This window comes from Simochromis diagramma, unplaced genomic scaffold, assembly GCF_900408965.1.
Source record: "Simochromis diagramma unplaced genomic scaffold, fSimDia1.1 OVJJ01000557.1, whole genome shotgun sequence".
Classification (NCBI taxonomy): domain Eukaryota; kingdom Metazoa; phylum Chordata; class Actinopteri; order Cichliformes; family Cichlidae; genus Simochromis; species Simochromis diagramma.
In genome coordinates, this window is record NW_024387156.1 from 1,993,088 (window position 1) to 2,017,227 (window position 24,140).

The following is a 24,140-nucleotide window of genomic DNA, read 5'->3' on the forward strand; positions in this document are numbered from 1 at the left end:
GGTTTGGCTTCAAATCTCAGGTAAGCAGTCTAAGAGTAAAAGATGGTTTGATATGTGACGTTCACGTGGCCTTTAACGTAGGATGTCACACAGAGAGCTGCTTGGTGACAAACGGGGTTATTTAAGATTCTTCACACAGACCTGATGATGTCAAGACAGTTTCTGCACTGCAGTCCTTGTCTGAGTGATCACGTGATTGCTGATAGGTTCCCACATGAGCTCCTGTCTGTGTACCTGTGGAGCTAATTATTAGTGATGGTGTTATTTACACCTATGAAGTCTGAGGTCACATGACCAATCATGCTTGATCCTTGCGATGTGATGAATGTCACAGTGATGAACTCTACTTCATCACTAACAAAGATGATCTGAGGCTGCTGCCCAGCTCCCGTTAAGCTTGTTAACTCACAGATTACCATCAGGATCTGCTCTCTGGCTGACAGTCAGGGGGCGGGGCTTGCCCCAATCTAACAACGCCCCCTGACCTCAGCTACACACTGTGTGTGTCAGTGCGCCTGTTTGACCAGCTTTATACGTTTCAGACACTGTGAGGACATTTGACCACACTGACAGGCTTGTGTCTGTGTGATTAAAGTGGATTAGTGTGTGCTGGGGAGCAGTAGCAGTTGGAGGCGAGCAGCAGGCGGCTGGCAGCTCTGACATGTGAGTACATTTCTGTCTGTTTCCATTCAGTCTGCAGACAGGAAGTAAAAGCAGACTTTTATTTTTTGAGTCACAGGTGTGTGTGTGTGTGGTGGGATTGAGTTTTTCTGAGTGCTGTAGAGTTGAATGGTAAATGGTAAATGGCCTGTATTTATATAGCGCTTTACTAGTCCCTAAGGACCCCAAAGCGCTTTACATATCCAGTCATCCACCCATTCACGCACACATTCACACACTAGTTGAGCTGCAAATAAAAAGGCTGCAGAAAGATTCAGAGTTTGCTGTAACCGTGTTTTACACTCAGCTGAATAAAGAACAAGATGATGCTGAATCTTGAGAAAGAAAACCGAGCAGCTCGATGTCTGTTTGGTCAGTTTGAAATATCTACATCAAACTGTGGTCTCACCCTCAGCTGTCCGTTTGAAGCACAGATAATCAATAGACTAATAAATCAATTACTTTCCTCTGTGTTAAATCCAGTACAGTGAAACACACTCAGATCTGCTGCTGTTTGTCCGTCTTTGTGAGGTTGTTTATTCTCACCTCAGGGGTCAGAGGTCATGACGGTATAGGTTATGAAAGCATCGTGTCACTGAGGGTCCTTACAGAGGCAGACAAACGTGCGTGTTGGTGCTTGGTACTGACAGCCGTGCTCTGTGAGCCTCTTTGTTTCAAACACATACTCAGGCTGACGGCTGGTCATGTGACTACAGCACAGAGACATCATTATCATTTTACTCGCTCTGAGATGATGATCAATAATCTGATCAGTTCCAGTGATCTGAGATTTTGCTGTTTGAATGGTTTGATGTCTTTGCAGTGAACACTTTTAAAAGATATTTATTGATTAATGTGCTGAAATGGTTTATGGATTATTTATTGATGTTTTATTCTGAAATTCAAACAGAGCTGAACGAAAAGGGTTTTCTAGTTTTAATTTCCAGTGCCATGTCTGTAGAGCTGCTGTGTTATTTTCAGCAGTCGCCTGAGTGTCTGTGAACGCAGCCTCGGTGTAGCAGGAGTTTATCAGCAGGGGGTCTGGACTCCATCCAGGTCGTCACACCTTCCCTTCAGCTGCTCTTTCACCTTAAGTCCAGGTTGTCACGACTACAGAGTGCACCCGGCAGCGGAAGCAGATTCCTTTATTCCAGAGCGCTGTTGCTGATGTCCCGTTTACAGTAACTTTAATTAACTGTTAACTGTCAGGAAGCACTCCACCAAACCGCTTTGCTCAGAACGTGTTGGATGCACGACTGGACCTCAGCTCTGCACGCGACACAGCTGACCATCAGATTGAGCCGACTCTGTGAGCGTTTCAGGTACAATGGTTTAAATGGCGTCTCACACAAAGAAGTATTAAGTATTAAGTATTAAGACCACATTAAGAAAAAAAATATTGGTGACAGTTTTGAGATTAAAGACATAATTCTATTCTTAGGAAGAAAAAAAAGGAGAAAAATGTATAGATTGCAGCTGTTTCAGGACAAAGCGCCACAGCTGCTGTAGCCTCTGAGGTAGTGAGGTCGTACTTCAGGATCAGTTTTAGTTAAAGGAAGAAAATGATTTGTCTTTCAGCTCTGGGACACGATCAGCATGACGACGCTGAAGAGTTGGTCAGCTTTATACAAAATCCAACAGATGTGAGATCATCGATGGTCACAGCCTCGTGCAGTATACAGGATAGATGTTGTATCACAGGACGGCTGATCAGTTGGTTTCAGTGACTCATCTACACGAGGCGTGTTTAAGAGGGGAAGCAGCTGTAGCAGTTTTTCTTGAAACAACTTTTCTCAACATTTAGACTTTATTTTCAAAATGATAAACAATATTGTTTTTCCTAATGTCACCCCAATACTTATCACTACTTCGATACCCACACCTCACTAAATCCTGTTTTTCCACCTGAGAGATATCATTAAGTTGAGCTTTGTAGCTTCTAAAGAGGAACTTAGGGTGCTTTCATGTGCTCCTGTTTTCTTTATTCAGTAAATCTGCAGGTAATTTGAAATGCTGTCGTTCACTCCTTACTTAATAAAACAGAGTCCAAAAGCACCCACTACTGATGTCTTTTTATCTACTTTTTAAATGTTCTGTTATCTTAAATTTGTTTTCTATGAAGCATTGACTCTTGTGAATCGTATCTGTGGAAAACACCATATAAACACTAATGGTAGCATTAACTACAATCTGAGAGGGAGAAACTTTTCCCACCTACCTCTGAAGTACTCCAAAGTACCTCTGAAATAACGAAAAGGTACTCAGGACTTAAAAATTATGAGAGTTCTGCTTTCCTTTAAAGCATCCAAGTGTTTTTCCTTTGTTTTCCGGTACCTGCACTTTAAGTATCACCATGAATCAGTAAGTACTTTTCTGTACTGTCTCAGGCTGTATCCGTATTTGTAATTGGGGGTGAGCCACAGGAAGACACAAACCTCACAAACAGCGCCTCAAATTTTTAGCTTTTATCCTCAATTAGGCATCATAGTCTGTAATTCCACTTCCTGTCCTTTCACCAGACAGAGAGCGAGCTGGAGATCACAGGTGACATCATCAGCAGGTGACATCCTTCCCATGGTGCCCTGCAGCCTCAGAGGTCACCATGGAAGACCAGTCTTTCCCACAATGCCAAGCTCAGGAGCTGTTTGATGAGTTTGTATCAGCATCAACCTGCAGGGCGGCGCTGCGCTCCTTCAGCCAGCTTTGTGAACATCTGCAGCTGGACCCGAGCACTGCCGAAAGGCCACTGTACCGACCGATTAAACGCCGCCTTAACTACTGGAGAGCAAATGGTCTGTGGGCCAAGCTGGACCGGAGGGGGGCGCAGGAGGAGTACCAGAGGGCGCGAGCCTGCAGCGATGTGACTGTACGTGTTTAAAAAAATACAGCAGAAGCTTCGGTTCAAACATACTAAGACATGTTACTCAGTCATTTTATTAGGAACACCTTACCACTTCATAGATTGACTGTTCATGGCAGAGAAATTAAAACAGCATTTACAGATTTTGGTTTTTGGTCTTTGGTCTTAAAGTAATATGACCTTGAACTGTTGATATAAGGCTTTACTTTAAGGTTAAAAAAAAAAGAAGGGAAGAATGTGTCTGATCATCTGTTATCTCCTCTCTCGCTGGCCAGTGTGTTATCATTGGTGCAGGGCCTTGCGGTCTGCGGACAGCAGTGGAGCTGAGCTTCATGGGAGCTCGAGTGGTGCTGCTGGAGAAGAGGGATTCCTTCTCCAGGAACAATGTGCTCCACTTATGGCCCTTCACCATCCACGACCTGCGGGGCCTTGGAGCCAAAAAGTTCTATGGAAGGTTTTGTGCCGGCTCCATCGACCACATCAGTGAGTCAGCATTCTGCTTCTGTCTGATCAGAGCAGCCAAACCATCCAGTCAGCACTTCCCGTTTCCTGTCTGCAGGTATTCGCCAACTGCAGCTTGTCCTGCTGAAGGTCGCCCTGCTCCTGGGGGTCGAAGTTCATGTCAACGTGGAGTTTAAAAAGCTGGTGGAGCCAGCAGAGGACCAGCACAGACACAGTACGGCCTAAGAGTTTGAACAAAGGGCCACTGTATGAATAATTAAAGCCAGACAATGCTGTATGTATTGCTAGAAGAAAACTGAAGTGTGTTCACAGCTCACAGTTGCAATTTTTACATGCGAACCGAGTTAAACTGTCAGCCAAAGTGACAATGGGGGTATAAGGCCTGAAGTCAGACAAAATTTTACCTAGAGTGAAAGTGTTGAAAGAAATCATTGGTGTAACCTTGTTGATGTTCATTAGAAAACAGAAGCAGGTGAATAGTAGCCATCATCAGGGTCATAAACTGAGCTGCAGAATATGTGAGCGAAAGAAATGAAAGACAGACAGTACGTATGAATTTATCTTTCAGTCCTAAAAGCACTTAAAATGTAGATTCCTCAACTTTCTGTGTATCTATGTACCTGTCCAGAGCTGGGCTGGAGAATGGAGGTGAGTCCAAAGAATCACCCTGTGAGTCAGCTGGAGTTTGATGTAATAATCGGAGCAGATGGACGCAGGAACACGCTGCCAGGTACAATAACACTACCAGGTATGAAAAAAAAATAGTCATGTACATCAGCATCATCAGGTAAATCATCAGGCATCATAGGCAAGTACAACAAGATCATCAGGTACAACAACTTCAGTTCTTCTAAGGGTTTTTGTGTCTTCCAGTCCATCTGAAAGTTGTAACCTACTTTTGAATCAGTACTGCAGTGTAAGCCTTTTTCTCACAGTCTGATGGAGGTTAATCCACCTGTAAATCTGAACCCTGACTGCTATATAGAAACAGCACCATTATAACATTTCAGACTGGTATGATACTTCTCTGGACTATGTGCTGTTCGACACCCCTTTTCTAAAATGTGGACACTGTGTACCTGACCATGTTGTCCTATATCCGTGTGTGTGAACAGGTTTCAGGCGTAAAGAGTTCAGGGGGAAGCTTGCCATCGCCATCACAGCAAACTTCAAGAACAGAAACACCACAGCTGAGGCCAAAGTGGAGGAGATCAGCGGTGTGGCATTCATCTTTAACCAAAGGTTTTTCCAGGAGCTACGGCAGGAAACTGGTTTGTTCCTAAAAGTTGACACACACCTGGAGTCTGCATTCAGAGACTCTAGGTGTGTGTGATGTTCACCTGTGTCTGCCTGTTTTAGGGATTGACTTGGAGAATATTGTGTACTACAAAGACGACACACACTATTTTGTGATGACGGCAAAGAAACAGAGTCTATTGGAAAAAGGAGTAATTCTGCAGGTAACACACACGCACACCTGGAGTCATTCTCTATCCATCCCTCCGTCCATGAGCTGAGTCATGAACCCACACCATTGCTGTTGAATAATTTTAGCATTTCGAGGTGAATCTCATCCAAAACTTGCATCTTGCTCTCTGGGAGCTTCTTAACCACCCAGTAGCCTCTCCAATGAAACTGCTTCTTCTGAGTCTTCAGACTTTCTTTACTCTTGTCAGTAGTCCTTCTCCGTGGCCTCTCTAAACTCCTTCCACACTGTTTTGATTTTGACTGTCAAAACCACAGCCCTTTCTAGATTCCTGGCACCTATCTGCTTTTCAGCAGACCCAGAGGTCAACTAGAAAGAATGGCTGTGGCCCACATCTGTTCACATCTGCAAGGTTTTTGAACATGGCTCACTGCCCCCTCCTTATCCAAGGATACATGACAAATTCTCCTGGAGGTGAGAGTGAAAACCCTCATTTACATGGGATTTCCAATTCACCTTCACCACCTGTTTGGGTTTACCAGGTACGTCTGGAAGCCTTCCAGAGAGTTCTGAAGATAGTTACCCTGAACTGCACCCAGTCATGGACCACATATCAAGGTCTTGTTATCAAACACTCCCCAGTAAGCTCTGCTCTCAGGTCTACCTCCAGGAGGGGGCTTTGGTTTTTTATTTCAGGGCAAGGTATTCATAGCTCTCAGGGTCACTGGGAACATACAAACCTTTCCACCACATTGAGGTGGCTGGCAGTTGTGGAGTAATTCTGCGTGAAGTCACACTCCTCAAACAAACTCACATAAGCCTGAATTAATAGTAGATGCCTTTGTTGTTTTTCTTTAGGATTTTGCAGACACAGAGCTGCTCCTCTCTCGAGGGAACGTTGACCAGAATGCATTGCAGGCATATGCCCGTGAGGCTGCAAACTTCTCCACCAATCACCAGCTGCCAACTCTGGACTTTGCCATGAATCACTATGGTCAGCCTGATGTTGCCATGTTCGACTTCACCTGCATGTATGCATCAGAGAACGCTGCTATGGTTCGCCAACGCCACGGACACCAGCTGTTGGTCACACTGGTTGGAGACAGCCTATTGGAGGTGAGACCGGTGGAGGTAAACAGGCTGCTGGAAGTGAGATACCTTGATTAATTACAGTCTTCCTGTCTTTTTGCAGCCCTTCTGGCCGATGGGGACGGGAGTCGCTCGAGGGTTTCTGGCAGCTCTGGATTCGGCTTGGATGATACGAAGTTGGGCTCAGGGCACAGCTCCTCTGGATGTCCTGGCTGAGAGGTGAAGACACACCTGGACAGGATACATCTGCTGTTCTCTCACACCTGGCCACATTATGTCTGTTTGTGTGCCTTTCCTACAGAGAGAGTTTGTACCGTCTCCTCCCTCAGACGACTCCAGAGAACATGCAAAAGAACATCACTCTGTTCTCTGTAGATCCAACAACAAGATACGTGAACACCAGCCTTTTGACCGTCACACCTGCCCAGGTAAACACAGAGAGGGAAGGGCTTTTTTGTCTCTGTTGATGATGTTTGGTTGGACTGAAGAATTTAAAGCTGAATCAATAAACAAGTAAGAGCTGCTCCTGTATGAAGGGATAATTTTTTTTGTCTTCAGGTGAGGCACCTGGTTGACACAGGAGAAGAGGTGGGGCTAACCACAGACTGCAGTGATATCATCCGGCTCCCCTCCCCCAGATACCTCAGACAGGGTGGGATAACTTTACTCTGAAAATGTTTTTTGTTTTGTTTTTTTAACTACAGTGTGATTGATGAATGTTAGAGTGAAGTTTTTTAGTTCACAGTCTGACCTGATGGTGGCAGGATTGCCTCTCTGTCCCAACACTGTGCATTATTCTCAGCTTCTAAAAAGTATATATATATATATATATATATATATATATATATATATATATATATATATATATATATATATATATTATATAATATATAATATAACTTTTGTGTGTGTGTATAAAAGCCTTGATGAACTTCATTACGTCATTTTCAGGAACAGATCTGACAAATAGAAGATCTGACAAACTTTCTTGGAAAGCCTAAGCCTTCAGCTGAAGAGCAGCAGCTGATGAAGGATATTCAACTTCCTGTTTAAAAATGCTCTGAGGATTTCATTTGACTGGTCCCCTCTCTCTTTCTGTCTCTTCTCACAGAATCCTTCTCTCGATCCAATCAGCTGCTGACTTGGTGTCAGGAACAGACTTGTGGTTACCATGGCGTTAATGTTACTGACCTCACTACTTCCTGGAGGAGTGGCCTCGCCCTGTGTGCTCTTATCCACCGATACCGATCTGATCTGATGTAATTACTTTTAGTTAAAACTGCTCTGAGGACAGTTTCCATCACTCTGTGTTTGGATTTTTAGTCACATGACTTTTAGTCACATGACTTTTGAAAAGTTCACTCAGACCTACCGTATTTTCCGCACTATAAGGCGCACTTAGACAGAATTTATTAAATTTAACAGAGTTAGAAGTTAGCAGGAAGTTAGCTCGATAGTTTCCACCTAAACATGATATAGAATGTTCTGACTGAGAGATTTCTGAAAAAATTAAAAGGTACAGCTCTGCTATCACTTCCAACATAAATGAAGACAGAAAACTAAACAGCAGTGACGTTTGCAGGGTTACTGAAGTTGGACTAGCTGGTATATAATGACGTGTTACGTGATCGCTAGCGACAAGGCTATGTTAGCATAACATCAACACAGTGAAACTGGAGGATGAACGCTAACTTTTTTTCCACTCAATAAAAGTTAATGTGAGGGTTCCCGATGGTTAGGGACAAATGCAGTCGCATGGCAGGATGCTGTAAACAGACCAAAGTTCAGTCAGGAGAACAACTGAGATAATCCATCCACAATACGAGGTTAGTCATTAATATACTGCAACAACACGGGAATAGAGCAGCTGCGAGAGAATTCAACATTAATGAATCAAAATTGGACTTATCTGACTTTTTTCTTCTTTTTTTTTTTTCGCTTATAATGCGCCTTATAATCCAGTGCACCTTATGGTCCGAAAAATACGGTACTCAGAATCCAGAGGGACAAACTGTGTTGTGAGACATCCTGTCGGACTGAACAAAGAGATTCATGTCCTGTCAGAAACAACTTCCTGTGTCATTATGTGAGAAAACTTCATCATCAATAAAAGAAGCTTCAAGAGCAGTGAAAGAACATGGTGCGAAAGTCAACAACTTCTAAATAACAGAAAGTTTACTATATCAACCTTCTGTGCTTCACTCATGTACATTTACCCATGAATAATTTAAAAGATAGAACTAAAAGGTCATAAACATTTGTTCATGGAGTTTAGAGAGGAATGGTCCTTTAAAGGTGAGAGTTTTGCTTCTTCTGAGGTCTGAGTTGACTCCTGCCTCTCCTCAGAGACTTTGACTCTCTGGACGAGTCGTCAGTGGAAGAAAACACTCGACTCGGCTTTGATGTGGCTGAACGAGAGTTTGGGATTTCTCCATTGATGACGGTGGAGGAAATGTCGTCTGTGGAAGAGCCGGACTCTCTGTCGATGGTCATGTACCTGAGCCAGTTTTACCAACTGCTCAAAGACTCACCGCCCCCTATGGGTGAGGCTGCAAACTGCTCCCGATCACACGTTCTACTGGAAAAGGGCTGATAAAAAAGACGTGGTAATCCAACATGTTTGTTTCAGGCTGCCTAAGGCACATCACTGACCTGCGATCAGCTCTCATCGCTCCCGCCTCCCTCCTCAGCCGACTGGGAACCAGTTTGTCCAGGAAGAGAAACCCAAAGGTAGCGTAGTTCCACCTCCTCATACCTGCAGTCATCTGTGTGAAATTAAAGATGGTAATAATTTGTGGTATCTGCAGGAGCATGGGGGGGCATTGGGTAAAAAGAGGAAGACCAGTCAGCGGAGTCGAGAGCAGCAAGAGGTCAGTGTCCACACTTCACTTCAAACTCAGCTCATGTTAAATTATTCAGATCTTCAACGAGAACCAGATATTGAAGGACAGAGAGCGATAGACATTCAGATTGGAGATGGTGAGCGGTCCGGCTGTCCGGCCATTTTCTTCGTCTTATCTAGTTCAGGGTCGGGTTCAGATGAAGACTTTTCTTTAATTCATCAAGACTCACAACTGAAGACAAAAGCTTCTTTTTCACTCTGATGACCCTTTTCAGTCTCTGTAGGCCATGTGACTCAGGTGGAGATGGAGAAGCTTCCATCACCAGGGCCTGAGCTGGCCACTCTTTCTGTCTTCAGTCTGGACTGATGGATGCGGCCTCTTTGCTCATTTACACACCACACCACTGATGGCGAGGATGCCACAAAGCTGACACCAGCACAGTGTCAGGGCCAAAGGTGGAGCTGTCTGTGGGAGAAGCCACCTCAGGAAACTCACTACTGTTTGGCAACTGACTTTCCTCTGATGACTATGACCTGATTTTTTTTAAATGGATATTTTGTTTTGCAGTCATGTGACCTGAATGGTGATGTTGAGAGCCAGTCATTTGAGGAGGAGTTTGTGGGTGGGGCCAGTCGGTCCAGAGTTCGTTTGATGGCCAATCAGCTACAGGCAAAGCTGCATGAAAGTTCATCTACCTGCAGGACATCTTCTTCTGCTGCTGCTGCTGATTTCCGTCGACAAGTGAGAGCATGCTGATTTCTGATGAATCATATTGATTTCTGATGGTCAAATAGGGGTTGTGGACATGATGTGTGTACTATTAATGTTTCTATAAATGCAAACACCCTGTGTTAACCAGCAGGGGGAGCTATCCAGCCTCCCTCCAGCCTCCCAACCAGCAGAAAGTCAGCCGACTGCAGCTCCAGTTCACTTGTCATCATGGAGGCCGGTAAAGACCAGTAGAAGCCAGTAGAGACAGATGAGACATGTTGGAGTACTGATAAACTACATTTTCACTTTAAAGACTCATTTAAGAGGATGCAGGTGGCTGGATGGTTAAAATAAATAGATAATTTCCCTTTTTGCTGTCTGTTGATACTTCTGAGATCCTCATGTGAATCACACAGATGTTAGTTTGGTTCGTGAGAAGTTTCTTTCTCATGGATTCATGTGCTGGACAAACAGGGTGATGTAACTACAAACCAAATTGAGTTTTCGGTTTGAATTGAGACCCTTTAAAGAGGATTTCTCTATGGTGTGTGGTAGACATCACCGATTGGTTCAGGTTTTGGTTCTAGCCTCCTGCATCGTCACAATTTCTGCAGAGTCCAGACTGCAGATGGAATAACGTCTGCTGTCTCTGCCAGAAAAAACGAACTCTTCAGCAGGAGCAGATGAGTTTTCGATTCAAACAGAAGCTCAAGGCTCAGGCAGTTCTCGATGGGGACGAACAGGTGCCTGAGCAAGTACCTGAACAGGTATCTCTGATGGGTTTTGGTGTGTTTGTGTGCTGAACGTATACCCCTCCTCCCGTAGTGCTCTGGTTTGTTCAGGCCTCGGTGTCCCCCGGCTGCACTCGTGCTCGTCAGCCTGAACATCCTCAGTGGATCGTTGAGTCCTGCAGGGCTGTACCGATCGCCTGCTTCATGTGATCAATAACAAAGTGAGGCTCATGAATGGCTCCTATTGAGCAGAGGAGCTGTTCTCAGATCAGCCTGCAGCTCTGATGTGTTTGCTGACTGAGCACTTTGTGCGGCTGGACTTTCCCTCCATCTGCCGCTGTGTTTTCAACCAGCATCACAAGCAGGGTTTATTTTCCTCTCCTCTGGCTGCCCCATCGCTGAAAACAAGTTAGATCTCCTGGAAGATTCACCTGGTCCTGAACGGTATGATGTCCCACAGCTCAGATGTATCGTGGCCATAAACCCTGATCAGGTTGAAGAAGCTGGAGTTACTGTCATGCCTCAGATGTTGCTGCCAGCTTTGATATAAAACTAACCCCAATATTTCACTCCAAAGAGTACAAACACAAAGACACTAAATAAATCCTGGAGACGTGGAGAACTAATCAGACAAGAAGGTAAAAGGTCACATATGAAAATTCCTGCTTAAACACCATAACGCTGAACGTGATGCTGGTAAAAAGCACTTGATATCCTATCACTTTCAGTGGTGGATCAAGGGCCTCATTTATAACAACTGCATAGTGTAAATCTAAAGGGGTCTCACTGGTGTTAGTTTCTTCACACTCAGGTGTGTGGATCAAAAAACAAACTTTTGGAAACAGAAGTTACTTCCACACCAGCATCTTCCTTCCCTTCTTTAACAGTCTCACCCTCACATTTCCTTCCCTTACCCTAACCCTGACCATGACCCTTGGGTCATGGTCAGCTAAGGTTGTTTTCACACCTGAAGTGTTTAGTCAGTTTAAATCAACCTCTGGTTTATTCTCCCTGTCTGCACGGTTCGTTTGTGCAGGTGTGAACGCAGTAATTGCACTCGAGTGTAGAACAAAACAACCGAACCAGCTACCAAGTGTATGTCACAAGTTTGAGCTAAACATCATCCTGTACGAACATATGTTTTGTATTCTCAGTGCAGGAAAGTGCTATAGACGTGCAAAGGTCTGTACAGGCTAGCAGCTACCATGAATGTCTCCAAGTTCTATGAGCGGGCTGAAGTGAAACAAAACAAAGCAAAACTACAAGTTTTAAACTCATCAGCTGAGTCGGACCAGAGGACAGGTGTGAAAACGTCCTTTGAGGCAGATGATGTCAGGGTTCAGGTCTCGCCGTCTTTCCTGGATATTAAAAGTGAATATATGGAGTTCATTTTCAGCTCACTGCACAGCTTAACTGCAGATGAAAGAAGAATATGGTTCATAAATGAGGCCCATGGTCTGTGGCTGTAATGTGTCTGTGTCTGTCTGTCTATCTGATCAAAGTGCCTTCAAATGTACACGGGTGGCGTGAGCTCACTGGCTGAGCAGATAACCAGTCGTATGCAGAGTCAGGAGGACGGTGGTGGGGTAAGACTGCTTCAGTATTCTGCGCCTTGTTCACTTTGGCTCTTTGACTTTGTTTCAATCAGCTGAAGTGAAGAAGATGTTGTGATAAATCAGCTGATAACTCTGCCCAACTGATGATGGAATTCAGTTTGCTGAGACTTCTTTTCCTCGTTTCTTTTTTCTTGTGGTTTCTTCATTTCTTTCATTCTTCATGTCCTAATGTCTCCTGTCTTTTAGCTTTTTAGTCTGTCACCTTTCCTTCCATCCCAGCCTTGTTTCCTTTCCTCCACTTTCACTTCCTTTCTTTTAACCTTTCCTCCATCTGTTGCTGTGTGTGTCCCCACAGGTCTCTGCCAGCTGCAGTCACGTCTGTTTCTTCTGTAAGCAGAGGGTTTATGTGATGGAGCGTCTCAGTGCAGAGGGGTTGTTCTTCCATCGCAGTTGCTTCCAGTGTGGTTCCTGCAGCAGTCCCCTCCGCCTGGCCTCGTACACATATGACCAGCACGCCGGTCAGTACACTCACATCCCCCTCCTCCACCCTTCTCTGCTGTTGGGGTTTAGGTTTTAACAAGTTTCCATGTTCAGCAGGAAAAAGGAGAGGTGTTCACTCTCCTTCTGTGGGGGCAAACAATGACCTCACAGTCATGAAACACATTTTTAGAGTCTCCCTGAGCAGATCGTCGCCATTGACCCTCAGAATAAATCTCCAGTTTGGTCTACCTACAGTTGCAGGCACACCTTAATTTTAATATGATCTCTGAAAAATTTCAATCTGGTTTTAAATCACTACATAGCACTGAGACGGCACTTTTAAGGATTTTTAACGATATTCTTTTAACTCTGGACTCTGGCAGCCCTGCTGCCCTTTTATTGTTGGACTTGTCAGCAGCTTTTGACACGGTCGACCATGACATCCTGTTATCACGGCTAGAATTTCATGCTGGCCTAAAAGGATCTGCCCTACAGTGGTTTCGTTCCTATTTGTCAGAAAGGTTTTTTTATGTCAATATGAGCCCCCACAACTCCAAAATAGCCCCTCTTAAATACAGTGTACCTCAAGGCTCTATTTTGGGTCCTGCCCTGTTCGCACTCTATTTGTTGCCATTGGGCTCCATCTTCTCACGGTACAGCATTTCATTCATTGTTTTGCTGATGATTTGCAGATTTATCTACCTTTAAAAGCAGGGTCAGACCATCCGCAGCTCTTATTACGCTGCCTTGATGATGTCAAACAGTGGTTGTCATTAAATTTTTTAAAGCTAAATGAAAATAAAACTGAGGTTGTCATTTTTGGCAACTTTAATCATATCGACAGCACTCTGGGCACCCTTTCCTCGTATTGTAAAACACATGTAAAAAACCTCGGTGTCTACATTGATGGTTCTTTTAAATTGAATAAGCAGGTGAGTGCAGTAGTTCAGTCCTGTTTTTTTCAGTTAAGACAGCTAACCAAGGTAAAGCCATACCTTCCGGCTAACATCTTTGAGCGTGTTATTCACCTTTTTCTTACTTGCAGATTGGACTACTGCAATTCATTGTATTATGGTCTAGATCAGGCCACCATCCATCGTCTTCAGATGGTTCAAAATGCTGCTGCTCGCCTGCTAACTGGTACCAAATGGAGAGAGCATATAACCCCAGTTTTAGCTTCTTTACACTGGCTTCCTGTCTCCTACAGGATCCAATTTAAACTTCTACTTTTTGTTTTTAAGTCACTTAATGCCCGAGCCCCTCCTTACCTGTCTGAGCTCCTCTCTGCCTATGCTCCAGGAAAAACCACGAGGTCTAGCTCAAAACTAATGTTGTCCATCCCACAGACTAACCTCAAATCCCGTGGTGATAGATCCTTCTCTGTGGCAGGTCCCAGACTTTGGAATAGTCTCCCCTTAAATATTAGATCTGCACAAACACTTGAGCAATTTAAATCTTTACTAAAGACACATTTCTATGTCCTGGCTTTTAACACACTATGACCCAAGCATTTTGGTCTTATTTGAATTAGTTTAGTTATTGTTTTAATTCTTTTACTGTCCTTTTATTGTTTTTTATTGTTATTATTGTATTACATTGTTGCTTTTTAATACCATTTTTATATTGTTAAGCACTTTGTGCAGCATCGGCTGTTTGAAATGTGCTATATAAATAAATTTGACCTTGACCTTGACCCTGACCTCCAGGAGAGAAAACAGATGTCTGACTTTGAGATGAGACCATAAGAGGCAGAGTTGATATGGACTTTCTCAACCCACACACTGAAAAACTTCTATTGATGGCCCTGGTGTCAGGGTGATGACATCACAAACAGGGTTGTGGCAGTGACAGAACGTTAGATTAAACCTGAGTGACAGAGCTGAACTCATCGGTCTCATTCCTGAGGCGTGGTATCAGACGATATCAGACTCATGACTAAGTGGAGGATAAAGCCTCTCTATGTCCAGCACACAGATAAATAAAGTTCACAGTCGAATCTGTAGCTTTATTAGACAATGAGCAACAAAAACAGGGAGCAGTGTGACATCAAATAAAAAGATCCAATCAGAAACCAGAGAAGAAAAGACAAAACGGCCTCATTTGCAGATAAATTTGTTTGTTTTTGAAGAGCATTAATGTGTGTGTGTGGGGGGGGGGGACCTGTGTCAGTCTCTGCGGTATATTTGGGTCTTTGGGGATAAAAATGGAAACGGCCTCATAAACGGGCAGCTTGATGCAGAGAACAGTGCTGCGTTGTTCTGCAGTCAGCAGTTCTCTGCAGACTCAAACACTGGCCTGTGGGCCAGATCTGGCCTCCCGATGAAGATCTGTAACCCTAACATGAGCTCAAGTTCTGCTCTCACAGTCTGAATGTGTTTTCATGTGGACTACCTACTTGGACCCAGACTCACCTGAGACTCGGTCCATAAACGTGTACGGAAGGGTAACAGGTGGTTCTCCCGTGGCTGTGGGTGGAAGAAGGACCCCCTGAGTGTCTGAGTGGACCGGGTAATGAACAGCTGATGAAGCCCAGACCCCCTGCTGTGCGTCAGGCCACCTGTAGTTTGAAGTCATTTTATTTGCAAGATAGTTTTCATAAATGAAAAAGCAACAGAAACCTTCAGAGACATAGGTCCACACTCACCTCTGTAACTCGTTAGCAGACTCATAATCGTGTATCAAAAAACAATCTGATTAGTGTCTGAGTCTCAGATCTGCCGATTCATGAGTGGGGAGAAAATGTTTGACCCCAGCAACACACAACCTGCCCTGCAGACTCGCTCTGATTTTTCTGCCCATCACTGCAGTACTCTGATTACTGTCAGGTGGTGGTGTCATGTGATCGGAGCCCCGAGCCTCGCCGCCACACGTTTCCACACCACATTTTTAACCACACAAAGTGTCTATTATGGGTCTGACAGCTGAATTCTGCAGCTCAGCAGCCAATGAGAGCACAGTGATCACATGACCGATGAGTTTGAAGTCGAGGCGGGAGTCGGTGTGAAGGTTGCTATAAAAACATGAATTTTGGGAAACCTTCAGAGACGAGGGCTGCAAGATACGCTCCACATCTCTCTGTGTGAGATACCTGTGTGTGAGAGACACACACCTGTCCTGACATCCTGTCTGTCGTCCTCTGTGTCCCAGGGAGGTTTTACTGCCTGCAGCGCTCCGAATGTCACCTAAGTGCTCAAGCCGTGAGGAAGAGGCCGACGCCATCTGACAGAGCTGCGTCACACCGAACGTCAATCGTAAGAACCACTTTTACTTTCATTGTGATATTATCTGTGTGCACCTGACCTGCAGGTGTGGGCAATTTATTAGTTCAAGCCCTGGAAGGTAGAACAGGTCATCAGATGCTCTTTAGATGCTCCCAACCCCCTGAGCCACGCTCTAGGGGCGACCGTGGCTCAGGGGGTTGGGAATTGCATCTGTAACCGGAAGGTTGCCGGTTCGATCCCTGGGCTCTCTGTCCTGGTCGTTGTGTCCTTGGGCAAGACACTTTACCCTACTTGCCTACTGGTGTTGGCCAGAGGGGCCGATGGCGCGATATGGCAGCCTCGCTTCTGTCAGTCTGCCCCAGGGCAGCTGTGGCTACAACTGTGGCTTGCCTCCACCAGTGTGTGAATGAATAGTGGTATTGTAAAGCGCTTTGGGTGCCTTGAAAAGCGCTATATAAATCCAATCCATTATCATTATTATTATAGGTGGTAATTTTAGTTGGAGGTCAGGGTGGTGGTAGTGGTGTTGTGTGGCTGGACCTTGAATGGAGTTCTGACAGGAGCAGCTACCTGCCTGTGGAACCGATCAGTTCAGGTGTTTCTGTTCACGGCAGGTAAGCTATTCAGGATCATCACTGTTTAGTGAGTCAGTACAGAAGATCGATCATGCCAGAAATGTTCAGTTCAAAAATAATAAAAACACACATTAACAGAAGAAATAATGACAAAAGGAAAACTACACCTTTCTTCAATCACCTGTATACGTTTTTTTCAACCTTTAAATCCTAAATAGCAAATATTTCGCCTTTGAAAAATAAAGATAATGATTCTGATAACGATTTAATAAAGTTCATCTGCTAAACTCATTTTAGAAAATGAATGTGAAAAAAACTCTTTTTGTAAATTTAATTTAGAATCAGAGTTACTGAAAACTTTCAGTTTTAGAGTTGGAATAATTACAGGACTAATAAATAAACGCATATCTTTGTCTTTGAAGGGGTCCCAGAGCTCGGCGCCATCTCTGTCTGACTCTCTGATCTCAGCAGGCCGCCGACCATCCTCAGGTGAGCTAGCTTCACCTGTGTGTGTGCTTTCAGTGTCCATACGTGTTCACACTGAGCGCGCTCCTTAAACAGGAATCGATGTGGGCTTTAGTGTGTCTGTGTGTCTGTGTGTGTCTGTGTGTGTGTGCGGCTGCGTTGGTGTGTTGGCAGCTGCTTCTCTAATGGCAGCGACGCCGGAGAGGATTGAGCTGGAAATCTGGCACCGGAGCTCAGAGGCGGAGCTGCAGGAGGAGCTGGAGGAGGTTTCCGAGGAGGTCCTGAACCTATTCAACCTGAGCACCGACAATCAGACGGGGTCCAGGTCCAGAAGGTCGGTAAACCTCAGGAAGTAGAAAAAAACAGCCTCGGCTTTAATAATGCTTCAGCCTTTCTGCTGAATGCTGGGAATCACCGCTCCATACGGGGGTCAGTAAACATGTCTTGGATGTAAAGAGCTGGAGGTCACACACGTTTTACTGTAAAAACTTCAATATGAAATATTTTGTGGTGTGAAAAGTACGAATTAATAAAGAAACTTAAATGTTTACGTTTCTTTATCAAACAAATCAAAATAAAGATTACAATAAAAGTCAAGTTTTGTTTTTTAAATTTATGTTATATTTGTGTATTTAGACCCCACAAAATTTTAAATGTTTGTAGGAATTTTTTTTAAATTGTTTTGAGTTTTGAATTTAAAATGTTGCCTTTTTAAAAAAAAATTCTAGTCTAATCTGTAAATATTTAATCAATCTAGCTATGGCTCTAATTTTTTTTTATAAAATTCACTTTAGTTTGTTTGGTTGGCAGTGTTGGTCCTCCATCCCAACTGTTTTATGTTTCCTGTTTTCAGTTCAGAGTCAGATATGGAGGAGGAGGCAGAGGGAGGAGGCTGTGTAACCTCAGACGAGACGAGATCTTCATCGAGAGAAACGCTGCAGCTTTACCTGAAAGTCCAGGAGGAGGAGGAGGAGGAGGAGGAAGGCAGTGGCATGGAGTCCAGCGATGGTGAGTTAAAGTCTTTGTGAGTTTTTGGGTGTGAAGTAGGGGTCTTGAGTTTGAGATGTGCTGTTGTCTGTCTCCCCCTGCTGGTAGAGGGGGAGTACGACCCCTGGGAGATGGAGCGCCGTTCGGGCTTATGGCTCCTGTTAGAGGAGGAGACAGGTAGCACCTACCTGAACCTGCTAACCAAACTCCTTTTATAAAACCACAGATTTTAGAATAACCACCGTGTTTAACATGAATGTTTAACTCTGTGTGTGTGTGTGTGTGTTTGTGTTTGTGTGTAACAACAGCAAAATTTAAATTATAATTTCATTAAAAATGGAATGAAAGGACAGCAGCGCTCCATGGGAGGATCAGAGGACGGGGACAGGAAGTTATTAAAACTCAAACACTGACCTGATGAATGTGTGACACAAAGTTCAAAGTCAGCTTCCTTTTCGTTGTGAGCTCAGCTGCTGCTTCTAAAGGCCGTTGTTCTAATCTTTACTCTCGCTGCCTCACATTCATTCACATCAATAAACATTAATAGTAAAAGGTGTGTGTGTGTGTGTGTGTGTCTGTGTCTGTGTGTGTGTATGTGTACAGAGTGCATATACACATTATTTCATACACTATCTCCTCCCTTCAGAGGCGGAGCTTGCTCCTTACAGCTCTGACACACCTGTTCAGCCTGACTCCACCTCTTCCATGAACTCATCTGTGACTCCACACCCTGTCGCCACCACCGCCAGCACAGCCTCCTTCATCACCACACCTGACTCCCCTCACATTGAGGATGGAGCCAGAGCGCCACTCACACCTGCCATTGTCATGGAGACACCTGCTGCCAGTGGGCGGGGCTCATTTGACAACATCACACCTGAACTGCCGCAAAATAGGCCCCTCCTCCTGCAAGAGAAAGGGGAGGGGTCAGAGGAGGACCCAGGGACATTTAGGAGGAAGAGGAGGACGACGAGACGGCGAGAAGCTCATAGCCTCCCCCCTAGACTCCTCTTCCCCCCCCTGCAGCCTGGGGGCAGGGCTCTCCTCTTTAAGATGCTCAGAGAGGCTCCTCCCCCTGGGGAGATGGAGCTGGGAGGGGTTGGAGCCAGAAATCTATTAAAGACTGTGTTTTCTGGAAACAAGAATGAGCAGAAGAAGAAGGGGGGTGGGACTTTACCTGCAGAGAGGGCGAAGGAGAAAACAGCCAGTCAGAGATTCACAGGTGACCATAATAACAACACCTTTAGTCAGTGTGATGTCACTGTGATGATGTAATACCTGTACCTTCTTTGTCCAGATGTGAGAGCAGAGGTGTCAGATCTTGATTCATCCACCGTGTTGCAGAGATGTTCCCTGAAGCCCCAAAACAACGTAAGCACTCCGACCAATCAGAGTTCAGCATTATTCCAACCAATCTGAGACCTAAATCATACCCAGACTCACTAAGGGATAAGGATAGGGGTCAGACTAACACCTAGACTGGGTCTCTCACCTGAAGTCTTCTTTTGCAGCTGCGTTTGGAGTTGCTTGACCTGACCAATGAAATTCAGAGGGTTGCCATCGAGGAGGAGGAGAACCAGGAGGTATCAACTGACACACAATGACCAGACTGACTTTAAACTCGACCGACATACCGACTTGTTGAAACTACCCGAGACTTAAATGGACGTAGATTCACGTCTCGTCTATCAGTTTGACTGTTTTCTGTCCTCCGTGTTTCTTCTTCCTGCAATCAGCCGCCATACGTTCCTCACGCTCTGGCTTTCAAACGATCATACGCCATCAAGGTACACACACCTGATCCTCTGAGGGTTGTGGTGGTCCAGCAGTTTCACTTCCTGTCCTGATGCTTACGCACTGCTGTTTCAGAGACGCCCCCTGAAAGACAGAGTCCCGCTACAGGACTCTGACGGCCAGTCTTCCTGCCCCACGGAGGTGGTGGGGGTCCTGGTCCAGCCGAAGGAGGCATCCAGTTTGAGCGTGAAGGAAACCATGTTCCAGAGGGAGCGTGAGGATGACGACGATGACCTGGACACCAGAATCACGCGACGGGTTCAGAGAGCCGCAAGGAGACAGGCCAAACAGGAAGAACTGAAAAGACTCCACAAGGCCCAGGTGAGGTTACCTGTGTCCAGCTGAGGTTACCTGAGTTCAGGTGAGATTACCTGATGATGCGTTCTGTGTCTTAGATGATCCAGAGACAGCTGCAGCAGGTGGAAGAGAAACAGAGGCAGCTGGAGGAGAGAGGAGTGATGGTGGAGAAAGCTCTGAGGGGAGAAGCAGGTACTGAAAATACAGGCCAAAGGAATACCTGAACTTACTTGGTTCTACCTGAACTCAGGTGTGCTTCTACTTTAATCCACCTGTGCTTGTGTTTCTGTTAGATTACTGGGGAGAATCCAGCCAAAGCGCAGACATGGAGCTTCACCTGGGAGGTCAGTTCACATATCCGGTTACCTGTGGAGTACATATACAGCAGGTATTATGCGGCGCTGAACCCGGTTTTCTGTGTAGGGCTCGGGAAACTGGATAATCCGCCGCTGATGCAGCAGTGGTTCCAGCTGGTCCAGCAGAAGAACGCTCTGGTCCGATATGAAGCTGAGCTCATGATCTTGTGAGTATGTGACCTTTGACCTCTCACCTGGGCAGATTCCTGGGGTGTGATGGTTCTGGCTGTGTTTCAGCGCTCGAGAGCTGGAGCTGGAGGACCGGCAGAGTCGCCTGCAGCAGGAGCTCCGAGAGAGGATGGCTGTGGACGGTAACACAGACAAGATCAGAGCTCACCTGCTCACCTGTGTGTTTCTGTGTGATGATCACCTGTGTGTGTGTGTGTGTGTGTGTGTGTGTGTGTGTGTGTGTGTGTGTGTGTGTGTGTGTGTGTGTGTGTGTGTGCGTGCCCACGTGCATGCAGACCACCTGAAGGACGAGGAGCAGCTGGCTGAGGAGCGTCTGATCCTGGAGGAGATGCTGGAGGTGGTTGAGCAGAGAGACTCTCTGGTGTCCCTGCTGGAGGAGCAGAGACTGCAGGAGCGACAGGAAGACAGGGACCTGGAGCAGCTGATGGTGTCCGGAGGACTGGGACTCACCTGGACCTGAGGCGGTCAGACTTTCTGTCTCACCTGTCAGAGGTCTTTAAACCCACCTGGACGCAGGCAGGGATGATATGTTTAAAACTGCAAACTGTCGAGTTGACCTGAGGAGAGTCTGGTTTAGTGCAGGTAAACAGTCCAGGTGGAGAGAAACAATTACATTTATTAACTTTTTAAAACTGATTCATAAAAACTACCCACGAGCAGAAACAGGATGTCTTAGTCTGAAATCAGCTGACCTCTAATGTTTCCTTAGAAGTTAGTCATCAGAGCAGCTTGATGGATTAAATCCAGCATAACCCAAACAGATACAGGATGGTCTGAACTGAACCATCCAATCAGGTGTGATGATGTCATTCACGCCAGAGAAGATGGGAAAAACCTCCACTTTTCTGACTGCAGGAGTTAGTACTAATGCTAACAACCTGTATTAGCTATAGTGATGGAACACTGACATGGCTGCTAGCCAATACCATGCTACTGCTACTGCTAACCAGCTACCATAACCCACTAGCTGTGTTGCTACCTGGAGTAAAAGTAAGCTAATCTAAATGAAGATGTGTTTGTGCAGCTTGTCCTAGTGCAGAGTTTAAATATCTCTAACTCCTCGAGAGAGAACACAAAGGTGGACTTCAGCTCTCAGTGCTGAGCTATCTTAAAACTCCATTCTTTCTACTGACAACAGGGGTAAACTCCTCTGATCTGAGCTCAGTAAACTCTTTCCTGAGGAGTTTACAGTCTCAGATGCTGGTTAATTAATTACATGCTGTGTGTCAAATGTTTGAATACAGTAGAATAGAATAGCCCTTTACTGTCATTGTACATGCACAACAAAATTGTGGAGGCTCCACCCCAGCAGTCAGGAGTAAAATATAAAAACTAGACAGCAAGAGTTCAAGAACTCAAAAGTGGGCTCAATAGGCAGGCAGACTAATAAATCAAATTAATTCTACTAGAAACTGGTTGTCTACAGGAACTGGACCCATTCCTAATATTTTAGATATTAAACCTGATATTAAAACATTTAAAACAGTGTATTTAAATCCTTTGAGGCCGAACCCTCTGGTCTCATATCACTGTTTTTAAAACTGTTTTATAAAGTTTAGGAACTCTTAAAATAAGCTAAGACTCACTAAAGATGTTTGAGCATTTCACAAACAGAGCCTTTGTGGCCCTTTAGTATCTCTGGTGACTCCTGATGATGGCTGGGACCTGGTGGGGTTGGTGGATGTGGTTTTTGACACAAAAGTTGTTGTTTTTTTTTAACACAAACTTTAATATTTAATAAAAAAAAAATGTTTTAAAACATCTGATGAACCATGTGACCCAGCCTCAATGACATTTTTATTTAATTGATTATTGATTGTGCCATCAGATCACCTGTGTGCCTTACCTGCCACCTGATCAATAACATGTGTTCATGCAGCGATGATGGTTATTACTGTAACTCTGTGCTGTGAAATAAACCTCTCATTTCTGACATTCTGGCTCATTTTCTGCTCATTTCTGCTCAGAAATTACATTTTATTATTATGATTAAATACAAACACATTAAGCTTTTTTGAGAAGATCGATGAACCATTCCTCCCTTATAACATTTGATTGTAGAACATAAGTTGTGACTCCTCTACAGCTTTGTATTCAATGCACAGTGAGAGAAAGATCTGGAAGCTTCAGTCACAGAAGAGTAAAAAATAAATCACCTGGCCTGCAGGTGATGCTGGTCGTCCTCCAGCAGGCCTCAGTTTGTAAGTAAGTAAAATTTTATTTGTATAGCACCTTTCAAGATAAAAATCATAAAGTGCTTCACAGAAGCTTAAACATAAAAACAAAAAAATTACCAAAAGAAAGTTTAAAAAGATGAGTTTTTAGCTGTTTTTTAAAAGAGACAAATGAGTCCACAGATCTCAAGCTCAAAGCTATACATGTAGAGCATCTGAGCCTGTACACTAGTAACAAACAGCTGTTTGGATCACCAGATGTTCCAGTAGTTTGAACTTCCAGTTTCTGTGTTTCCAACAGAAACTGAAGACCAGATGTTTAATTCTTCTGAACAGCCTGAAAACCCTCTGACAGCATCCTGTTTCTGCAGATGTCAGTCTGATATCAGAGGTTTTAGTTTAGAAGATTTAAAATATTTTGTCTCTCAGCGGTGCTCCGGCTCTCCTTCCTCCTCTTGAGCATGCTTGTGTAACTATTTCTGTGGCTTCACACTTGCCAACACATGATGGTGAAACATTTGTCCTGTTAATGCTCCAACTGAAAGAGGAAGTGAATTACAGGCTCTGACCTCTGAATGTTGTCATTCTTTTGTTTTCTTCCTCAAACTGTCTGTTCAGTGGTGTTAGGTAAGCTCTGAGATTTCTATCGCAACACGTGAACCTTCTTCATGTTCGGGTCTGACACCGCAGCTTTACAAACATCAAAGTTGTCATCTGAAGGTAATTACTTTTCAGTGCCAAAAGAATTAAAAGCAGTGAAGACAGCACAGCACTGTGATGGTTATGTTTCCTTTATCTTAAGGTTTCCATCACTGTGAGTTCAGAACAGGTGGCTTTTACACCCAAAGTGAGTCTGGATGTCAGGTAGAGGCGAGTAAACAGAGACTTTTTGGATCTGAATGAACATTTAAATAAGTTAACAAGCTACGTCCTGACACTTGGAGTAGTCAGAAACAGCACACTTCCTTTTAGAGATTTCATTCAAATATTTGAGGTAATTTTTCATGATATTGAAATACACTGATCACCAGATTAGGTGACCTTAAAAGTATAATTCCAGATGACTGATTTGTTAGCTCTTTGTTCCTGTATGTTCTCTGGCCAGTTACTGCAGGTCTTCTTTTTGCATCAGTGTGAATACTTACTGACATATCAGTGTGAGGGACGCCAAGCTCAGTGTGAAACACAAATCATCCTCCATGAATGCTTAGAGCAACACTTAAGACCTGCTTTTAAGTATTTCATTTCTACACCTTTTATGACT

General features: G+C 44.5%; 1 protein-coding gene across 12 annotated transcripts; it reads left to right on the forward strand.

The window, feature by feature from the left end:
- Positions 1-516: 516 nt before the first annotated feature.
- Positions 517-22,637, forward strand: mical3b (microtubule associated monooxygenase, calponin and LIM domain containing 3b). 12 transcript variants are annotated; one of them, XM_040048330.1, is made up of 34 exons: positions 517-663; positions 3,180-3,526; positions 3,796-4,003; positions 4,080-4,196; positions 4,611-4,712; positions 5,098-5,253; positions 5,342-5,442; positions 6,267-6,524; positions 6,601-6,716; positions 6,799-6,925; positions 7,056-7,149; positions 7,609-7,756; positions 8,844-9,040; positions 9,127-9,227; positions 9,305-9,367; positions 9,908-10,081; positions 10,200-10,289; positions 12,285-12,368; positions 12,694-12,856; positions 15,966-16,069; positions 17,037-17,103; positions 17,254-17,413; positions 17,933-18,087; positions 18,175-18,243; positions 18,713-19,288; positions 19,364-19,437; positions 19,578-19,649; positions 19,803-19,853; positions 19,936-20,181; positions 20,256-20,349; positions 20,451-20,501; positions 20,581-20,680; positions 20,751-20,824; positions 20,978-22,637. In XM_040048330.1, exons 2-34 carry the CDS (start codon positions 3,263-3,265, stop codon positions 21,160-21,162), a joined length of 4,641 nt encoding a protein of 1,546 aa, XP_039904264.1. In that variant the 5' UTR covers positions 517-663; positions 3,180-3,262; the 3' UTR covers positions 21,163-22,637. The 12 variants fall into 12 exon arrangements, with proteins under 12 accessions (XP_039904264.1, XP_039904266.1, XP_039904268.1 ...); XM_040048332.1 differs by having other exon boundaries at positions 3,184-3,526; XM_040048334.1 differs by lacking the exon at positions 18,175-18,243.
- Positions 22,638-24,140: the final 1,503 nt, after the last annotated feature.

What these genes read in the sequence shown, in the direction of transcription:
- mical3b (XM_040048330.1), top strand. Translation starts at nt 3,263, where the DNA reads ATGGAAGACCAGTCTTTCCCACAATGCCAAGCTCAGGAGCTGTTTGAT. An exon ending in CCCCAGATACCTCAGACAGG is followed by an intron (nt 7,150 to 7,608) that starts GTGGGATAACTT and finishes CTCTTCTCACAG; the next exon opens with AATCCTTCTCTCGATCCAAT. An exon ending in CCTGTTAGAGGAGGAGACAG is followed by an intron (nt 18,244 to 18,712) that starts GTAGCACCTACC and finishes TCCTCCCTTCAG; the next exon opens with AGGCGGAGCTTGCTCCTTAC.